Source organism: Podarcis tiliguerta (assembly GCF_965153285.1).
Source record: "Podarcis tiliguerta genome assembly, chromosome: 10".
Taxonomy (NCBI): domain Eukaryota; kingdom Metazoa; phylum Chordata; class Lepidosauria; order Squamata; family Lacertidae; genus Podarcis; species Podarcis tiliguerta.
In genome coordinates this window covers 6,512,962-6,533,122 of record NC_139543.1, presented here as the reverse complement: position 1 = coordinate 6,533,122, position 20,161 = coordinate 6,512,962, and the positions used below count along the sequence as shown (strand labels likewise).

General features: G+C 41.2%; 1 protein-coding gene across 4 annotated transcripts in view; it reads left to right on the top strand.

The window, feature by feature from the left end:
- RELN (reelin) overlaps positions 1-20,161 on the top strand; it is a 306,441-nt gene that overhangs the window by 97,825 nt on the left and 188,455 nt on the right. For all 4 annotated transcript variants that reach the window (XM_083399200.1, XM_083399199.1, XM_083399202.1 and 1 more), the window contains one exon: positions 16,190-16,260. In XM_083399200.1, the coding sequence (XP_083255326.1) occupies positions 16,190-16,260 (71 nt within the window). The remainder of the gene's footprint in view (positions 1-16,189; positions 16,261-20,161) is intronic.

Below are 20,161 nucleotides of genomic sequence, written 5' to 3'. Positions count from 1 at the left end.
TCTCAGTCTCATTGCTCTCTCAATAAATTTGGCAATCTTCTCTGTTGTCGAGCTGTTCTGGTCAGCTAGGAGTGAGAACAATTTGGCTTCACAAGAGCGGCCCGGGATGGCAGATAGGAGCGGCGTAATGGTCTCGTCCCTGAGATCTTAATATAGGGAGCAAGACAAGAGAACGTGTGACACCGTCTCTACATAGACAGCTCCACAGGGGCAGAGCCGGTTCTCAAATGGAATTTTTTGATATCTACCTTCAAGAACAGCTGACGGTAACATATTTAGTCTGGCCAGTGTAAAGGCCCGCCTAAGTTTTGGAATGGTTAAGGTAGACAAATAAGGTGCCTGAAAATCAAAATGGGAGGGGGGCAGATAAGCGTACCAAGCACTAAATTTCTTAATATAGGCCAGATTATTCTGCTGCTCAATATCCTTCATGCGCTGATCAATAATAGTTTTTGCCTTGGGGAGACCCATTTTCAGAAGATGCTGTGCTTGTAGGCCACATGTAAGTAGTTTTTGATGCACTACTTTGGACCACCGACTTCTATGAGCATCTCGTGCTACTAGAGGTAATAGTCAGGATGGGTTTAAATTTAAACGAAACCAATAGTTGAATGTTCTTATCCAGGTCCGGGTCTCGACGGAGAGGAGGCCAGTCTCCAGCCGTAGGGCCGCATTTGGTACGCATGATGGAACGGCTAGAATCTGTCTTAAGAATTTAGACTGGACCGTTTCAAGTGTGCGGCAATGATTTCCCGTCCAGATTTGGGCCCCATAGAGTAATTGCGCCAAGGGTTTTGCTTGAAAGACCTCCAAAGCTGCTGGGATATGTCTGCCCCCCTTCGTAAAGTAAAAGCGAGACAGTATTTTGACGCTTTGAGATGCTTTTTCCCTAGCATATTTATGGTGGGCCTCCCAGGCCCCTGTTTACTGGAAAACTACTCCGAGGTATTTGAAAATTTTGACCTGTTCTATTGGCTGATTGTCCATCTCCCATCTGTGATGTCTGTGTCTCCTAAATATCAGAAGTGTAACATAAAGAAGAAAATTATTTATTTTAGGTAAATCAAAGTTGAAAAACAACTACAAAAACTACCACCAAGTAACAAAAGTCAAAACTAAAACCGTAACATCAAATGAAGCAGTGTTACAATCTTAAATAATATATTTAAAAACATTTTAAAGCCATGCAGAATAAGAATGTTCTCACTACGGGCCTAAAGGCCATCAGAAATGGAGCTTCATCTCCTTTGGGCGGGAATTCCACAACTGGGAAGGGAGGCTTCTACTGGGGGGGGGGGCTGTCTTGTGTTCCAGTCAGCTGGCCTTGTTTTGCTGGTGAGATGTATCACAATAGGAAAAAAGAAAAAACTTATCAAAGTGCCAATAACAAGGATAGTCCTTGAAGGAATTCATTCTTTCTTAAACTTGTTGGACAATACCAACATTATGGGCACCTTGTCTCTTTGGTTTATTCTTGCATTCAGTGCCTCTCCTCCACCCCATTTTGCTTTTGGGACATATTACAGGGCTTCCAAAAATACCAAGAGGCTCCAAGATTTCTTGAAAATGCCACATTCCAGCTTACTAAATACATAGCAATCTAAGCAGCTCTTTAGAGTTTAAATTAGTTCACATATACCAGGCATGGCTAAACTTGGCCCTCCAGCTGTTTTGGGACTACAACTCCCACCATCCCTAGCTAACAGGACCAGTGGTCAGGGATGATGGGAATTGTAGTCCCAAAACAGCTGGAGGGCCAAGTTTGGCCATGCCTGACATACACCATCTCAATAATCCTTACAAAGCTTATAAAAGGTAGGTCAATTCTATTGTCCTCATATTGCAGTTGGGCTAGCTGTGGCCAGCAGCATACTGGATTGCCTAAGGTCACTTGGTGAAGAGATACAACTTTAACCAGCGACGGTCTACCTCACAGATCACATTATGTGATCACTATGCTAGTAAACTGTTCAGTATGCAAAATATATGTAGATATACAGTCGTTCTTTGAATGGAATCTGTTCCAGAAGTCCATTTGACTTCCAAAAACATTCAAAAACCAAGGCGTGGCTTCCAATTGGCTGCAGGAGCTTTCTGTACTCAATCGGACGTTCAACTTCCAAAAAACATTCGCAAACTGGAATACTCACTTCCAGGTTTGCGGCATTTGGGAGCCAAAACATTCGAGTCGCAAGTCATTCCAGGACCAAGATACAACTGTAGTTCATTACTATCAGCAAGGCAAACATATATTCTTTATTGACCAAACTGTCATTCTAAATGTTTTGGTTAGGTGTAAATTGCCTATCATTCTTAGAACAGGGATACAAGTCAGAGTTGGGCTGCAATCCTAAATTCACTGACTAGGGAGTAAACTCATTTAAACACAGTGGGACTTACTTCCAAGTAAGCATGCATGCATACCATTACACAGGACGTCATTCACTATCTCCTTTTATGAAAGCCATTCAACAACAAAATCAAGGTTTTAAATAGTAGTTACATATGTAATCAATATTCCATAGGTAACCCAAATATAAGCAACACAAGGTATAGTATAGAATGTAAGAACATGAATTCTCTGCTGGAAAAGACCCAATTGTTGCTACTGTGTCAGAAGAGAAACAACAGAGGCTTGTTCTATTATTTATATGAATTGACTGATTTGGCAGATGCCACTGCAGCAAACCTTTCTTGATAATGCAGAGAGAAAGTGGGAAAAGAGGGCACTTGCTTTTCTTCAGAATCAAAGGCAACGGCAAGCATTTCAAAATGCTCATGATGGTACATACAGAGAGGCATGTGTTATGTATTGAAAAGGGCAGTAGAAATGCAATTTGAGTTGTGCACCCTAGGAAGTAGCATTCCAGAACACGTTTATTTTATTAATACAGTGCATGAAGGATTACTCCTGCAAGTATTTCAGGCTGCTTGAGAATTTCATTGCTCAACATTTTCAGATTTTCACACCTGCACTTGATGAGCTGATGTTTCTAGAAGCGGATTTTTGAGCAAAATAAATGTACCCCTTCTGTGTATTATGCTGCAATCCCACGGTGTGCCTTTCAAGGTGAAGAGCAGAAAGGACTGGCTGCAATGTGAATTTAATGATACAGAACACTGACCAAGCCTGTTGGGCCTTGCTGTGATTTTCACTTTTGTGTATGAGAATGTGCCCTAGAATACACACAACTTTTCCCTGCATCTGAACATTGCAGGGGGAAATTGGGGTGGCGTGAACAATGAAAAGTGGATTATAAAGAAAGTAAGTAAATAAAACTATAGTAGCCAGGCAGCTGACTTTCGGGGACCTTATCTGCTATTGCTGACCCCACCATGGAACTCCTGCTAAGTTTCCAGAAAGCTCCCGCATTCCCATGATCACAAATTGAAAACCGCTGACCTGTGATATTTGGCTCTGAACAAAAAAGCTTTCTTCAGAAATCTTTAGAGTTGAAGAGACTCAAGATCCTTTGGCATGTTCAAAAGCATCAAGCCAATGCCTCCCTGGAGCACCAATTGCAGTTTGACTTGATTACCAGGTCAAGACATATTTTCCCCCAAGGCACCAGTCTAATTCCTATTAGCTGTGACTGACCTGGTCAGCTAAAGCTGACACTGAAATTAATAGGAGTGCGCTACTTTCAATGTTAGACTTCATGCCAAATTATCCAATTTCATTCTCGTTGCCCTTGCTAAAAAGGAGGCCATCTCACGGAGATCAATAATGATTAAAAATTATAGTGTTGTTCCAAAGCCTAATTTGGGGGCCAAGGTGGAGAATAGCAAATGGAGCCTGTCTGTATGTACAGTACCTATGTTTGTTTGTGTTTTAAAATCAGTTTTAAAATAATATAGCCACTAATCTTGGATATTTTATTTGAAACCTTATTGAGTGCTATTCTTAAAACCTGAATCTTTGATGTATTTAGTTTCTTAGAAATCCTGAGTTCCCCATTTTAAGAAGATTTGATATATGACTTAAGTCCAAAACCCAGAAGGAGCAAAGAAATGAAATCCATGGATTTAGTACTCATTTAGTAGTCCCCCCCCCCCATAGTGTTCTGATTCCCATGATTTTCAGAACTCTCTTGAAATTGTTAGCACTAAAAACTTACTTTAGTTTCATCCACAAAACTTCATTCAGTTTTTTGGCCAAGCAATGACTAAGGCTAAGTACGCTAGCCAAATTCCCACATGGGTAATCCTATTGTGTGTTTGTCTCTGCTGCTTCAGATGAAAGTAGTGTAATTGGTTTTTCAGGGTAAATTTATTAAGAGCCATACGAAAAAATCATACATTTTAAAGTCCCACAAAAGATAGGTAAAATGTAAAACCTATTCACCTTCATTGCCTTAACTAGCAAGCAACAATTGTCATTGTCATATTATCGTTTATTTATTTTTTAAAAAATCCAAAAAGCATGTGGGAATATTGGTGGAGGAAGACTACTGCTTACTTCCTAATCAGAGCTGTCTTCCTTCCACAGCTCCTTCCAGAGCACCAGCCAGGTATTTTGCCAGCTATATCTGTATTTCATTCCAATATACAGGAAATATCATAGAATCACTGAGGCCTCCTAACCCAGGAAAATAACATTAATGACATTATAAGCATTCTTACTGTTTTAGCTCCCACACATACCTGGGCAGCTTTCCATGCTCTCAGCTGCGAAAAGTCATGGAGAATTTTGTATAAGTTGGAAAATCCATTACAGCTCTGACAAACATGCATCCTTAGCTATGGTATTAATCTTTAGATCCCACTCCAGATGGTTGGGTTGGATTTGCTATGTAATAGGTCTTTGTTCTTCAAGACTGAAGCAACGTTTGTATATCTCTTCAGCATACTGGCCTTGGGAACTCATATCCATGATATTTTAGGTGAGATTCTGTCGTTTGCTTTGTTGTACACATAAATAAGGCAGATATAACTGTTTGCAAAACCTCCTGTAGCCATCTTTGGTTGTTCCTCCTTAATCCTTCGCAAGTACCAATTATTGTCAGTAATTTTGCTGAAATGAAGAACCTTGAGGGGAGAACAATTCAATCACCTTTAATGCCCTGTTTGGTACAGCTAAGGGAATGGAGGAGGCAATATGATTTCTGAGCCACCTGTTCCTGGCACACCTAGGAGACAAAAGAGCCATGGGCAGAGTTTAGAACAGCCTTGGGGCTGCTGCAAGTCATATTCATTGCAACAAACCCTCAGAGACTGCTACATCACTAGTCAAAGATCAAGCAAAATACTTTGTGCTGCAACAAATGCTTTTTCTGCGGCTACACTTCCTCTTCCGTGGATCAGGGAGGAGTGACAAAGATTAGCCAACACCGCTCAAGCAATTCCAGGCTGTAAATGAAACCCATGCCCTGATTATGTACTGCTTTCAGTTCAGTAACCAACATGCAACTTTGGCACAGGTCCAGGTCCAGATGACCTGGCAAAGGGATGAGAGGTCTCTCTGCAGTGCCTCTGGAGGCTTAATGCCAGAGAGCCTATAGTTTACTGTCTATAAGACACGGTGCATAGGCTTCAGAGCCTTGACTTTCCCCCAAATGCAAGTATTTTGTTTTTGTAAACATTCTTCCTTTAGAAATGTATATGCGTTAAAACCATTAAAGGCCTCTCTTTTGTTCTTTTACCTTTCTTGTTTCTCCATCTCTCTTAACACGATATTGCTGGGAAGAACCTGTACATTTGGAATAATGGCTTGGTTGAATAAAAAAATTAATTGATTAGCAGCTTGTGTGGCCTATTGTTGCTGCTGTTAATAATGTGGCAGATATAGAGCGGGCCTAAGAGAAGGCTGGGAAGATTAAAACCTCTGCTCAGCCATAAAGCTTATGCTGACCTTGAGCCAGTCAGTATTAGTCATACTTCCTAACTCACAACACATTATGAGGTTAGGACATGGTTGGGAAGAGAAAAACATGAAGGCCCTCCTAAGCTGCTTGGAGAAAGGACAGGATAAAATTGTAATAAATTTATTATAGTTAATTATAAGAAAGATACAAAAATAATAGACTGGCAGGAAAGGGATGGAAAAATTGGTTTCTATGCTAGGCACAGAAGAAGGCATAGCATCTCTGTCTCTCCCCTGCAGTACCTAAATACATCTGACCTGCATGCAGTTCCTTGTCACCTATGGTTACGAAGCTAGTGATTAAATACAAGGCTGCACTAAACGCTTGCATGCACATTTATTCAGTTAATGAAATTTGAGGGCTGGATTCTGACAAAGGCTGCATTCCTAACTCACCTGGGTATAAGCGCCACTCAATTCAATATAACTTACTTCTGAGTAGACATAGGTGGAATCTACACATATAAAAAACGGTGTGAAAATGCAAAAACCTTTTGAAAAATACATTGAATTTGGCATTGCTCACTGTCACCATCTAGTGTCACATTTGTATATTGTACTTTACAGAACATTTAAAATGTTTTATTTGCAGCTGTATAGCTGAGTCAGTTAGGAACGTGCTATAAGTTAGTCACATTGATATCAGGATGAAAAGTTAACCACAACTAAGTTAAGTCCCATTGATTTTAGCGGGAACTAGGTGCAACCAACTTAGTCTAGATGCAGCCCTGAGAATATTACCTTATGTTACTGTCTGCCTTTATGCCAAAAAGAAAAGGCAAGGGTCGAGTGGGTTTGAAGAGATGTCTATTTTCATACTATTAGAACTCAGGCTCATTCAGTGAAATGGATCAGCTGCATCTTCAGGATGAACCAGAGGAGGTTATATTTCATGGTGTTCAGGGTTAACATGAAATTCACTGCCACCAGATGTGAGCGTGCCTACTTAGGATGGCTGGATAACAGTTTTTATAAAGCAAACCAAATGCTAGGTGCTACATAGAAAGTAAGTGAAATTGTACTTTCTGTAGGTTTACAGACCATAAAGTAGGCCAACTGCAAGAATGGGAAAGAGGGGACAAAGTGCTTAAAATGAAATTTATTCTAAGACCAATGCATTTGGAACAAATCCTTATTTGGGGACACCTGGAGTTTTTCCTCTCTCTTGATGACCACGCTGTCTAAAAAGGGTAGACCGTGGGAAAGCAGAGGGTTGGGAAAGGAAGGAAAATAGGTTTTACAAAGGTTTTTAGCAGTAATGGCTAAGCAGCACTTGCTGACTTTGAACACTTCTCCTCTTGAATACCAGATGTTAGGGAGGGCTATTACCTTCATGCATATGAGATTTAGGCTTCCCAGAGGCACCCGGCTGCCCACTGGTATATACAGCACACAGAAGCAGATGGGCCCTTGGTGACTGTCTGATCTAAAAAGGCCCTTCTGATGTTCTTATAAAAATAGTTTCACGCCAGAGCTTTAATGCTAAGCAAATGTCTTCCGCAGTCCAGATGAAAGCAGAAACCATTATCAGCCATATTTCCCAATTTAAAATACAGGGCTGGGGTGAGGTGAGGTGAGTAAATATTTAGCAATGAACATCATAATTTAATACTACAATTTGCATGTATTTAATGTATTTTTCCTTAAGAACCTCTAGCCCACCATAACACAAATTATTTAAGCACTTTGTCAGCTGGTTAGAAAACAACAGCACCCCAGACTAGTTTTCCTGTTTGCCTTGAACAGCAGCTTGATTTGCAAGTGAACCATTTCACAGCATGGACATTTCACCTGCTAATTGCTTTAGCTCAAACTGCAGTTTTATCTGCAGCTACAGGGATGACTTCAGATGCTACCCAAAGCAGTAGAATGCAGTGTCAGATATCAAATATGTTATTTGACATCTTTTGTTGCAGCAACTCCACTTCATCTAACAGTTTGCAAAACTGTTCCATGGGACTCTTTGCAGGCAGAATGGAAAAGAAAATCTTTCCCAACCAATTCCACCCCCCCCAAAAAAAAAAATTTAATTACGAATTTAGATGTCTCTGGTTATTCCAGATAGATAGCATGTACTGCTGCTTCTCCTCCATATATTTTATCTAGAGAAAAGATATATCTAGGATAGCAGCAGGAAGGTTAAAGGACAATTCATTCCCACAGTATGTATTGCTGGCTGCCAGTTTAGACTGCTTTAAAAGACGATTATAAATTCATAGAATATAAGGCTGTCAATGGATACTGGGCACAATGGATATTTTCTACCTCCAGTATTGAAGGCAGCACACCTCTGTATATCAGTTGCCAGGAATCACAATTGGGAAGAGTGCAGTTGTACTCAGGCCCTGCTTATGGACTTCCCAGGGGCATCTGGTTGACCACTGTAAGAGCAGGATCCTGGACTAGATGGGCCTTTGCTCTGTTCCTGTAAGATTCTTCTTATGTCCCTTAAGCACACAATCTCTTAATGAATTGCCGAGTGAGTCTGCATAACATGTGTAATAAATGAACAACTTCCTTTCTGCTGCAGGAAAATACAGCTATCAACACTGCAATCCTGTTTAAGTATTTGGGAATAAACCCAATTGAAATGCATGCATGATCACATTGTAAGCCATGTTGTTGTTTAGTTGTTTAGTCGTGTCCGACTTTTCGTGACCAGAGCACGCCAGGCACTCCTGTCTTCCACTGCCTCCCGCAGTTTGGTCAAACTCATGCTGGTAGCTTCAAGAACACTGTCAAACCATCTTGTCCTCTGTCGTCCCCTTCTCCTTGTGCCCTCCATCTTCCCCAACATCAGGGTCTTTTCCAGGGAGTCTTCTCTTCTCATGAGGTGGCCAAAGTATTGGAGCCTCAGCTTCAGGATCTGTCCTTCCAGTGAGCACTCAGGTCTGATTTCCTTAAGAATGGATAGGTTTGATCTTTTTGCAGTCCATGGGACTCTCAGAGTCTCCTCCAGCACCATAATTCAAAAGTATCCATTCTTTGGCGATCAGCCTTCTTTATGCATTGTAAGCCATACCACCAATCAGTAAATCTCCTTTATTGGCATAGAAAGAGTGTCTCATGTACATGGGTCAGAACACAACACAGGTAAATGACATGCATTAGAGAGAGTCAGGATAAATTTTGAAGCCCTGAAGAACTAAATAAAGATGTGAAAAAGAGATAATCTGCCTCACTTGAGCCCATTAAGTTCCCTTTCTTTTTATAGACGCACTTAAAAGTTATCTTCTGATTCAACAAAATTTAAATAAAATATGAAATATATACCTCTTTGTGCTGTACTCCTGTTAACAGCTGGCATTGAAATTTCCTGGCATATAGTCTTTTGTCTGGAATTCACAATAGCTTGTCCTTTTCATGACTATTGGGATTTGTCAAGCATATGTTCTTCCGTTTAGAGAATCCACCTAACGTATGTACTCATTACCACGACAGGAGTCTTCTCCTAAAGACATAATGCTAATAATAAGTCTCCCCAGTTATACATAAACCAAAAACAGTGGGCAATATAAAGCCAGCTGTGAGCTATACAGTGGATGTTGCTGGAGCCTTATAGATGTGAAAACTTCTTTTCTAGTTAGGACTCAATTATGCATACATAATTTTGTTTGTATACCACCTTTCCATAGTTCAAACTTTGCCCAAGGCAGCTTACAACATTAAAAATAATAATCACATAATTACAAACAGTCGTCATAAACAATAAAACATCAAAAGTACACAACCAAATCAAACAATTTCCACGTTAATCGTAATAAGATACAAAGATGCAAAAGAGTCAAGGAGTCTTTTCAGCAGCCTCAGCTTTTGCAGCTGGAATCAGATAGGGCCAAGCCAGGTAGGAGAAGGCCTGCAAGGCAAGGAGTAGTTCTTATAGGACTCACAGCCAAGGCGGTAAAACTCAGCCAGTAAAACAAAGTCTCTCTGAAACCATTGGTATAAGTTGCTGACAGCTTCTAGGAGTGACAGGTGAGAGACAGGTGGGAACCACAGGTGGACAAAGTACCCCAGAAGGAGCACAACCTCTTGTCCACCAGAGATAGTACCCCTCCCCTTACACCCTCGTATGCCTCCTTCCAGCAACTCCTGCAGCCAAGCTGGTGCCAAATGTCTTGCTCTGCTTTCCTTTGGACCACATCAGTGAGTCTTGTCCTCTGGGCAGCCCAGGAGCTCCAGACACGCTGCCCAGGTTTGTACCCCAGGGATGCTGCTAATGCAGTGATTTGACTTCACTGGCACTCCATTGTCTCTTGAGGAAGACGGATGCCAAGACAATCCCATATTAATAAAAAGGGGGGGAGATTTAACCAGTGATAGAGTATGAGGAATGGATAGGAAGCTTTCTTGATGATATCATGCAGCACCAGTCATTTAGCCCTGGACATAGCTGTCTTCTGCAAAACTTTGTGTTGCTGGTGGTGGTGGTGATGTCTTACACATCTTGAACCTGGAGATTAATAGGTACATTTGGAATGAACTCTCAAAGAGCACTTGCATGTGAGCTGTAATCATGCAAAATGTCGTGTGAGCATAACACTTACAAAGCTCGTTCAATTTTGTTGGAATGAACCTATGTCTTTTTAAGCGAAAGGGTAATATGCTCTGTTTTCACATGCCAGCACATGTCTTTATCTTCATTTGTACTTCCTATGCACCAATATTCCTATGATAGTGAATATTGATGGGGGGGAAATGTCACAGTGAGATGTTGAGCTGCTTTCATCACACCACAAGGTGTACATCTGAAGAAAAAAAGAAAAGAAAGTTGCACTTTGCTCCCACTCAAAGGACTGAAAACAGTATTTTAAATAGTAACAAAGATTACTTCTGGTGAAGGGTAATTTTTAGAATATTGTTATTTGCATTTTTTTGAAAGTGGTATTAATTCTAATAATCAAATACAGTTGGCTAATGTTTTCTTTTGATGCTCAGATGCTGTGACTAATCCTTCTAATAATGACATGAAAGAACATAATGTGCTGGTAATGAAATCAGTGTGCTTTTAAAGTTGGATAGTGTTCACATCAGCAACATGCAATGTTTCTGCCAGTATGGATAAACCGAGCAGTTGCTCATAATCTTCCTCTTCTATTACTTCTGTAGTGGAAAACTGCATTTTTATTACATTGTATAGTATTATCTCAATCTGCAAATGGCTTTGGAACGCAAATCTCAAATCCCATAGCTTATTGGGCTACATTTACAGAACTCAGGTATAAATTTTCAGTCAAAGTAATTGTGGATCAGAGAAAGATTAGACCAAAGACCTTTGGGGAATATTACTGATTAAGATCTACCTGAACATAAGAGTAGAATGGTAACAGATGATGGAATGGAGAATTTCTGGAGGAGTGAAACAGACAAACAATGGAGTTGTGCTGCTGGAGAAGTGGAATGAAACCACGGACAGAGACATTAAAAACCTCTTGAGATGGCAGCGGCAGAGCTGAGAGAGAGAGGATCCTGTGTACAAGTTGAATTCAGAGGGAAAAGTCATCAATCCTCTGTCAATTCTTCTGGGAAAAGGGTGGAAGAAGCGTGGAAGGAATTTTCTAAATTATGATGGAAAATCATGGTCAACAGGAAATGGGATGGGAAGTTATGGAACTGGGTTTGAATGAATAACACCTAGCGATAATAACAATTGAAGGGCCCCTTTGGACTTTTTGTATGGAAAGGAAAATGAATGAACTTGAGATGCTTCGGGTTGAAGATTGGGAAAAGACCACCTAGCAGATTGAAGAATAGCTGGATGTTACCTTGGAATACAGCTGGATACCATTCTGGAGTGAACACTCTGATGATAATGATATAATTGATAGATGGAGAGTCAGAAGTCCTCTTTAATTTTTTTTTTCTCTCTCTTTTTATTTCTTGTGATTTTATTTCTCGTGTTTTCTTTATCTCTTCTTTTATCCACTTTACTTTTGCATGTGTTTGGCTTTGTTTTTGAGGTCATCTACTGTGGGTTAAAGGGATGCGGGTGGCACTGTGGGTTAAACCACTGAGCCTCTTGGGCTTGCTGATCAGAAGGTTGGCGGTTCGAATCCCTGCGACGGGGTGAGCTCCCGTTGCTCGGTCCCTGCTCCTGCCAACCTAGCAGTTTGAAAGCACATCAAAGTGCAAGCAGATAAATAGGTACCGCTCCGGCAGGAAGGTAAACGGCGTTTCCGTGCACTGCTCTGGTTCGCCAGAAGCGGCTTAGTCATGCTGGCCACATGACCCAGAAGCTATATACCGGCTCCCGCAACCAATAAAGCAAGATGAGCACTGCAACCCCAGACTCATCTGTGACTGGACCTAATGGTCCTTTTACTCTGGTTTAATGAGGGTACGCACAGGAAGGTGATGGATGGGAGGTGAAAGACCTTGTGTGAGAGGCAGGGAAGGAAAGACTTTCCAGGATGGGAGACTGGGAAAATAAAGGAAAATTTCCCCAGTGAGAGCTGGGAGGGTCCATTTCCTTTAATGTGAGACAAGGGTTAAGAACGTTTTTGTTTATTTTTTTATTATTTAGATTAATCTGTTTTTTATTGTATCGTATGCTGAAAAGTTTCAATAATATTTTTTTTTAAAAAAAAGACATTAGGGGTTGTTTTTTAAACAGTTTTACCGAAGAGAAATTGTTGGTGAAAAGGGGGGAAAATAGATATAAAATAAGAATTCCTGGATGCCAATAATTCTAAATTTATACCTGTTTTTTTCCATGCCACCAACATATAGTAGCAGAGAATGGTTATCCCACAGAAATAGCAGAGATGGGTGCAACACAGAAGCTAATAACAAAAAGCTAACACAACAAAACCATTCCTAACTCCCTTCTTTCTGTGCTCAAACCTTATTTTAAACTGCCACTTCCCCCTCCCCTCAGTTACCCCCTGCTTACTCATACCTCTGTCAATGTTTTAAACAGCCACTTTTCTCCTCTCAGTATTTTTGCATCTCTGCTCAAACCTCTGTTGTTTAAAACAGCCATTTCCTCTCATGATCCTCCACCCCAGCTTTACTTAAACTTCTGCCATTGTTTAAAAGAAGAAGAAGAAGAGTTTGGATTTGATATCCCGCCTTTCACTCCCTTTAAGGAGTCTCAAAGCGGCTAACATTCTCCTTTCCCTTCCTCCCCCACAACAAACACTCTGTGAGGTGAGTGGGGCTGAGAGACTGTGACTGGCCCAAGGTCACCCAGCAGCTGCATGTGGAGGAGCGGAGACGCGAACCCGGTTACCCAGATTACGTGACTACCGCTCTTAACCACTACACCACACTGGCTCCCTTTGCACCCTTTTAGTGTCCCTCCCTTCTCACTGTACTCAAACATCTCCTTCTTGCATTCCTCTGCTGCCTCATGTTTTTAAAGATAAAACATGCAGAGCCCTCAAATATTCCACTGTGTGAAGGTACTTTACTCAAATCTTCTGTTGTTTAAAACCATCATTTTCCTCTCAGTTCTTTCCATTCCTACTTTACTCAAACTTCCGCCATTGTTTTACACCACCACTTCCCTCCTCTCAGGGTCCTGCTGTTATGCTGTTCTGTTGTCCTTTGCTCTCCTACCCAACCCTGATTTTATGCAAATCCAGGATTGTGTTGCAGCACTACAAATCCCTCAATGAGGGCTGCACAATGACAGCCTTATATTTTTATGTATATAGGAAGAAATGTAGCCAAATCTCTGCTTCCCACATGGTTGTTCCTGGAACATCTTATAACCAAATAATCCCAAATGTTTTTTGTTTGTTTTTACCATGTCTTCCGATAGCTGAATGATCACTAATGAAGTTGTTTTCCTTTTTTTGCACATGAATGCACATTCCATTTTGTGTCACTGGGAGTTAGCGCCGTGAATCAAAGGAGAATTAGACCTCTGACGATTAAGCACTCAATTATGACAGCATTGTGGCATCTGGAGGTGTACTTTGTACCTACTGCATTTCAAAGAAGCAGAAGACTAGTTGTGCTGATTTACATTCATAATCCTCTTCAAAGACTCCTTTCAGCTAATTGGGGAAACAAATATTCTTTTCCACTTTCCTTTGGAAGGGGCTGTAGCTCTGTGGTAGATCACATGGCTTGCATGCAAAAGGTCCCAGCATCTCCAAGCTACAAGTCAGCGCTAACAAAACAGGGCTAAATCAAGGGTCAGGAACCAGTGAACTTCTAGATGTTGTTGGACTTCAACTCCCCTCAGCCCCAGCAAGCATGGCCAATGGTCAAAGATGATGTCGGGAGGACCACAAGTTCCCCATCCCTGTGCTAGATGGACCAATAGTGTCAAGCAGCTTTCTATGTTCCTAAGCCCATTTCCATGAGTTAACACCCTAATTTCTCAGGCCAGTGTGCACTGTACACCTATGCAAGTACCCAAGCGCAATACTATGAGATGACTCAATACTAAGAGATGACTGCCATACTGGAAACTAGGAATGGGCAAACTTTTTCAGCCCAAGGGCCATTTCCCCTCTTGGGAGACCTTCCAGGGGCCACATGCTGGGGTGGGGGGCAGAGCCAGAGACAAAAGTAGGCGGAGCTGTAAATGTAAATTTTATCTTTGTACAGTAGCTTCTCCACACTTCTCTCTATTCTGCATCAAGGCAAGCAAAAGGTATTATCAAATTAGCCAGGCAAAAAATATACTCCAAGATGCTCAAATCAGTGAGGAGTGTGGTCTAGGTGGTGATTTGGGGAGAGTCCTGGTGGCCAGGTAGAGAGGATTAGAGAGCTGCATTTGGCCCAGGTTCACTACTCCAGTGGAAGCAGTATGGAAATCCAGGTTTGTGCTTCTCATGTACTAATTTGTTTCCTCTGCAACCACAGGGAATCCTGAGTCACAGCCTTGATTTGTACAGGGATGCCGTGCTTTACCTCAAGTTGGTGGTAGCAAGCGGTATAAAATCAGCTTACACCATCTGTTGCCAGCCATTATTCTTCCTCCCGGGCCACGCAGCAGACAGGCTAGGCATTTCCATGATTAGCAATCAGGCTGTGCCAGTGATATCAGTGTGTCCCTGGCCAGAGGAAGCCAAATTAATGTAAACTGAAATCAAGATGACCAAAGCCTGTTTTCAACCTGTTTCTGTGTGCGTTTACCATCTCTGCTCTGCCCTTCTCTTAACCCTCTGTTGCAGGCACAACCAGCACGGAAGTTTTATAACAGTGTCTAAGGTGCTACATTCATTAAATGGAAAGAATGAACGAAGAATGGAAAATTCAAATCACATGATAATTTGAATGTGAAAAACATAGTTGTGCTGATTTGCAGCCCACTAACCAAGCAGAATATATTTTCCCTTCACCCCACTCACATGCAGTTTTCATACACTGGTCATCTTCTTTTTTGTATTCAGTGACAGATGTCCATCTTGAGATGGTGTGTCAGGTTTTAAACAGCGTTCGAAACTCCCATTGTTCTAGTCTCATTTTGCGACAGGGAATTTCATTAGCGCAAGCAGTTTCTGAGCTCTGGGCGCAGTACTGCACCTAAGATTTCAGATTAAAACTGCAGAGTGGAAGGAAAGGAGGAGCTTTTCTGCCTCCCCACTTCCAGCTACCCTCTGAAGACTGAAGAAGAGACCCTCTTAAGAATATTAGGGGGTGGGGGAAAACTAGACCATGTGAAAAATGAACATAATATTTTAGCTACAGTTCATTCATTTTCAGCTTTCTATTCTTGTTAGAAAAAAAGCTAGCCTAGACATTCCATTGTTGTGCCCATAACCTAGGTGTAAGGTGCCATTTAGCTCCTAGCTTTCATATCTCACTTTCTAACACTGGTTTTAAATATTGGTATTAGCTGAATAGTCAGTTTCTTTTATTTTTAGGAATATGTTTGTTTTAAGAATTTGTGTTCATTTAGCTAGAACATGCATTAAGTAGCTTTTTGATCAGTGAAAAAAACACTGATGGCATGTTCAAATGACTATCTGTGCTGTGGTCTCTACTTAAATACTGCGGTACCTTGGTTCTCAAACTTAATCTGTTCCAGGAGTCCTTTCAAAAACCAAGGTGCTGCTTCCAATTGCCTGCAGGTGCTTCCTGCACTCAAGTCGGACTTCTGGCTTCCAAAAAAATGTTTGCAAACCGGAACACTTACTTCTGGGTTTGCGGCACTGAGGAGCCAATTTGTTTGACAACTAAGCTGTTCAGGAACCAAGGTACCACTGTAATTGCTTTTGAGTGACTGCCAATGTCTGAAATGTGTATAGTGATGTGTATCTTACTATGCTCTTGGCAAACCCATATTTTCTGTAACCTAAATTAACTATTTTGTACCACAACTGAGCTTTCTACATTATTTAAGTTTTTTTCTCTTTATATTTCCAGGGCAACAGCTACTCACAGGGGCCAAGTTATATTCAAGGATGCCTTAGCCCAACAGTTGTGTGAACAAGGAGGTAAGAGTTATTTTCATTTAAAATCTTACTCTTCCATATTCATTTGTAGTTGTAGACATTATTAGTACTTGAGGAGACGCATAGCTGATTGATAGACATAAAAGATGCAAAATTATTAAGGATGTGATTGTGTTGTTCTTCCATACTGAAGTATCAGATTTCAGGCTTTGTTCCCATATGCTTGGCAAAACGCAAGCTGTTTGTTATTGAGCTTCTTGGTTGCAAAGACCTGCCATGACCTCCCCACTCTACTCAAGAGTCCATCTAGCATGAAGATGAGCAGATGCAAAGGACTTGTGATTTGTGTAATTGTGTAGAAGACAGAATTTCAACAGATGCAGATTTTCTCACACCTGCATGACAAGCTCCCTTAAGGCCCCACCTGCACTATATATTAAGGGCAGTATCACCACTTTAAACAGTCCTGGCTCCCCCCAAATGATTCTGGAAGTGTAGTTTGTTGAGAGTTGCTAGTAAGCTCCTCACAATTCTGAGTTCCCTGGGAAGAGGGATTGATACTTGAAATGACTAGATTAACTGTCCTATCTAGAACTCCATCGATATCATTCAAACAAGTTCTGTTCTGCTTCCGAGGTATCTGGGTTGCATTCTAAATACCTGCATTGAACCACAAAGCATCAAGTCCAATTTAGGCTGTAATCCTATACCTATGAGAAAGCCCCATGAACTCATTGGGACTTCCTTTTGAGTAGAGGTGTTCAGGGAGTCAATCTTGTTTTTTTTTTCATTTAAATTTAGTTTGTAGATTTGGAACAAGTGAAAGGTATGTGGCAGCCTCAGGGACATTTCAAACACCACAAATGCTTTATGATTTCTACCTTTCTCTTGTTCAAAATTAGACACTGAGATATATCATTGCATGTTTCTTGGCATTTTCCATCAATCGATATAATCTTAAAAGGTTGTAAATTCTGCACTTCCATAAAATTCCTGCTCTTTGTATATTGCATAAAGTCTACATTTTTTTTTTATTAATCCAAATAAGAATCTTCTATTTTGTTAAGAGTAAACAAAAACAAAGGGATGTGTGCCACTCAGCGTGGCAATCCTCATGTATTTACAATCAGGATTGTGTGCAGGTTTAAAGGGGAAGGGGAGCGGGAGACAGTTTATTTCAGAGCTAGGAGAACAACAAATGACTCAAGGCGGGGAGGGGTGTGGGGTGTGACCAAAAAGTACCACTGATGCTGTTGCAGCCGCTGCCTATCTTTTTAAAGTCAGTTTCTTTTAGAACAGGAAGCAAGCTGTGGAGATGCTTAAAAAAAAAAAGAACTGGTCCACAACTTTTGCACAGGGCACCACATGGGAAGAAGAATCTGTTGGTTCTTTTCCAAGAAGAACGAAGGGGCAAAGAGAGGAGAGGACCCCTGCTTGTGGGCAGGAGGAGGAATTGAGGGTTTCATTTGTGGAGGAAGAGAAGCAGAGCCTCGCTGATTCTCCAGAGCCTAGAAAACATTGCAGACAAGGCTGTGGCATAGGTTGCCAACAAGCCAGGGGGAAAAGCAGCTTGACCTGCTCTTGCACAGATGATTTAATATGCAGGAATCAACATAATAGTGCTCATTTGATTATCTAATTAATCGTTTTGATTAAATGTTAGCACTGATTTCTTTTCCCAATAGACCGAGTTTCAGAAAAGGTTCGCTTATCACACCATTGTTATGGTTGCCCACTCCAATTACATACCTCCATTCACTTTTTATAAAAATTGCACCTCATTCTACTCCTTATTCTCCAGCTTTAACTCCTTCCAGATATTGGAGTAGTTGATATTCCTCTATGGACCGACTTTATATCCCTATTCCCAATTGCTATTAAATGGAATACAACCAAAGTAGAACCACTTATTCAACAAATATCAGAGCCACCCAAAATGTTTCCTAAGTCCACGGGAACAAATAGACTCCCGCAAACCATTTGCTCTGAGTTTTAAAAGCTCCACTTAAAAGGTATCTGATAAAAACTCCATTTCCGAAAGAGGTCACTAGATGGCCTATGAACTGTCACAGCAGCCGAAGTCAATTTAAAATTCAGCTGATGACGTTCACTACAGGAGTGGTTAACTCGTTACATAGTCAGTCCATAGATCCTGTTGTCACTGTTGCTTTAATTATTTGTTGCATTTGTTCATCACTTTTATCTATTTTCTAATAAAAGCAACTTACAAATATTTAAAATACCAAATGGCTTTGCCAGAGGGCAAATGGGCAAATTTAGCAGGGGATCAAATACTTTTCCCTCTCACTGTACTCTCACTGCTCCTGGGTGCCTTCATTTGACAGCTTGCTGTTAACCGAAGCACAGTGATGGTAAGGCTATCAGATTTTTTTTCTATGAATCCGGGGACACTTGTTTGCGATGTACATGTGAATGCTGATAAAGCTGTAAATCCGGGGAGTGTCCCTGGGAAACAGGGACATCTGGTAACCTTACCCTGTGGGAAAATATCAAAGAGAGAAGAAGAAGAGGAGGAGGAGGAGGAGGAGGAGGAGGAGGAGAAGAAGAAGAAGAAGAAGAAGAAGAAGAAGAAGAAGAAGAAGAAGAAGAAGAAGGAGAAGAGTTTGGATTTGATATCCCGCTTTATCACTACCTGAAGGAGTCTCAAAGCGGCTAACATTCTCCTTTCCCTTCCTCCCCCACAACAAACCCTCTGTGAGGTGAGTGGGGCTGAGAGACTTCAAAGAAGTGTGACTGGCCCAAGGTCACCTAGCAGCTGCATGTGGAGGAGCGGGGAATCAAACCCGGTTCCCCAGATTACGAGACTACCGCTCTTAACCACTACACCACACTGGCTCCCAAGAGAATGGCTCTTTCTCTTTTTTGCCTTTCTAAAGCAGGTTCTTCAGATGCAGAAGACCTCCATGAAGCCCCAGTTAAAAGCAACTCCAAATTAGTTTACAACCATGATCCAAAGAACTACTCCTAGTGAACCCAAGATCTTAATACTATGCGTATTCCTTATTGGGTGGGGGGAGGATTCTGTAATATTTTGCTAAATATTCCAAAAATGTATGCAAAGGAAACATGAACAGAGGGAAGCATTGCTAAGAATAATTATATCTCTTCCTCTTTAATAAGCATTGATTTGTGCTATTTAGACTTAAATTTGAGCACTGAGCAAACCAAACATGCCTCCCTTGGTGGGCTTTCTTGCCTTTTTAAAGCTGGAAAAATGGAAGAGATGATGAAGAAAGGTAATCAGTGACCCGGAGTGTAAAGAATTACATGTGGTGAGTTCCAGAGCCCCATGCACAGAGGCTTCCCATTCTTAGGTATGAAAGGGAATTATCCGCCTGCTCTGTGGGATATGGGAAGCGCTCAATGTGCACAGTGAGTGCTTCTTATAGGCAAGAGAGGGAAAGTGCCCCTGCAGGCAATCATTCCAAGTCACTTGTTGACTTGCATGTGGAGACTTTGCAGCCTGAGTTATGAATTCATACCACCAGAGCAGCTGCTCTGATTGTTGCCTCATTCAATTGCCAGGACTAAGTCGCCAGCTTCTCTTTCTCATTCCATTCTCTGTTCCGTCCTTCTCTTCTTGATATATTTTAGATTGCTGATAGGTACGTCACTGTGTGTACAAGGACACAAACCATGCAACTAAAAACATGTATCAATAAACGTAACTTGTTTCTAAATTACATACGCCATTTATACCATTCTCCAATATTCCTTTTAAGCGATCTTTTAAGAGCCATTGATTTCAGCAGAACACACTTCCAAGTCACATATTTTTGACAATGGAAACGTGCTTCAGAATTCATAGGAGAATTCCCGTGGGAAAAAAATTGATTCTTAGCCCACAGGCTCCTCCTAAAAAGGTAAAGGTACCCCTGCCCATACGGGCCAGTCTTGACAGACTCTAGGGTTGTGCGCCCAT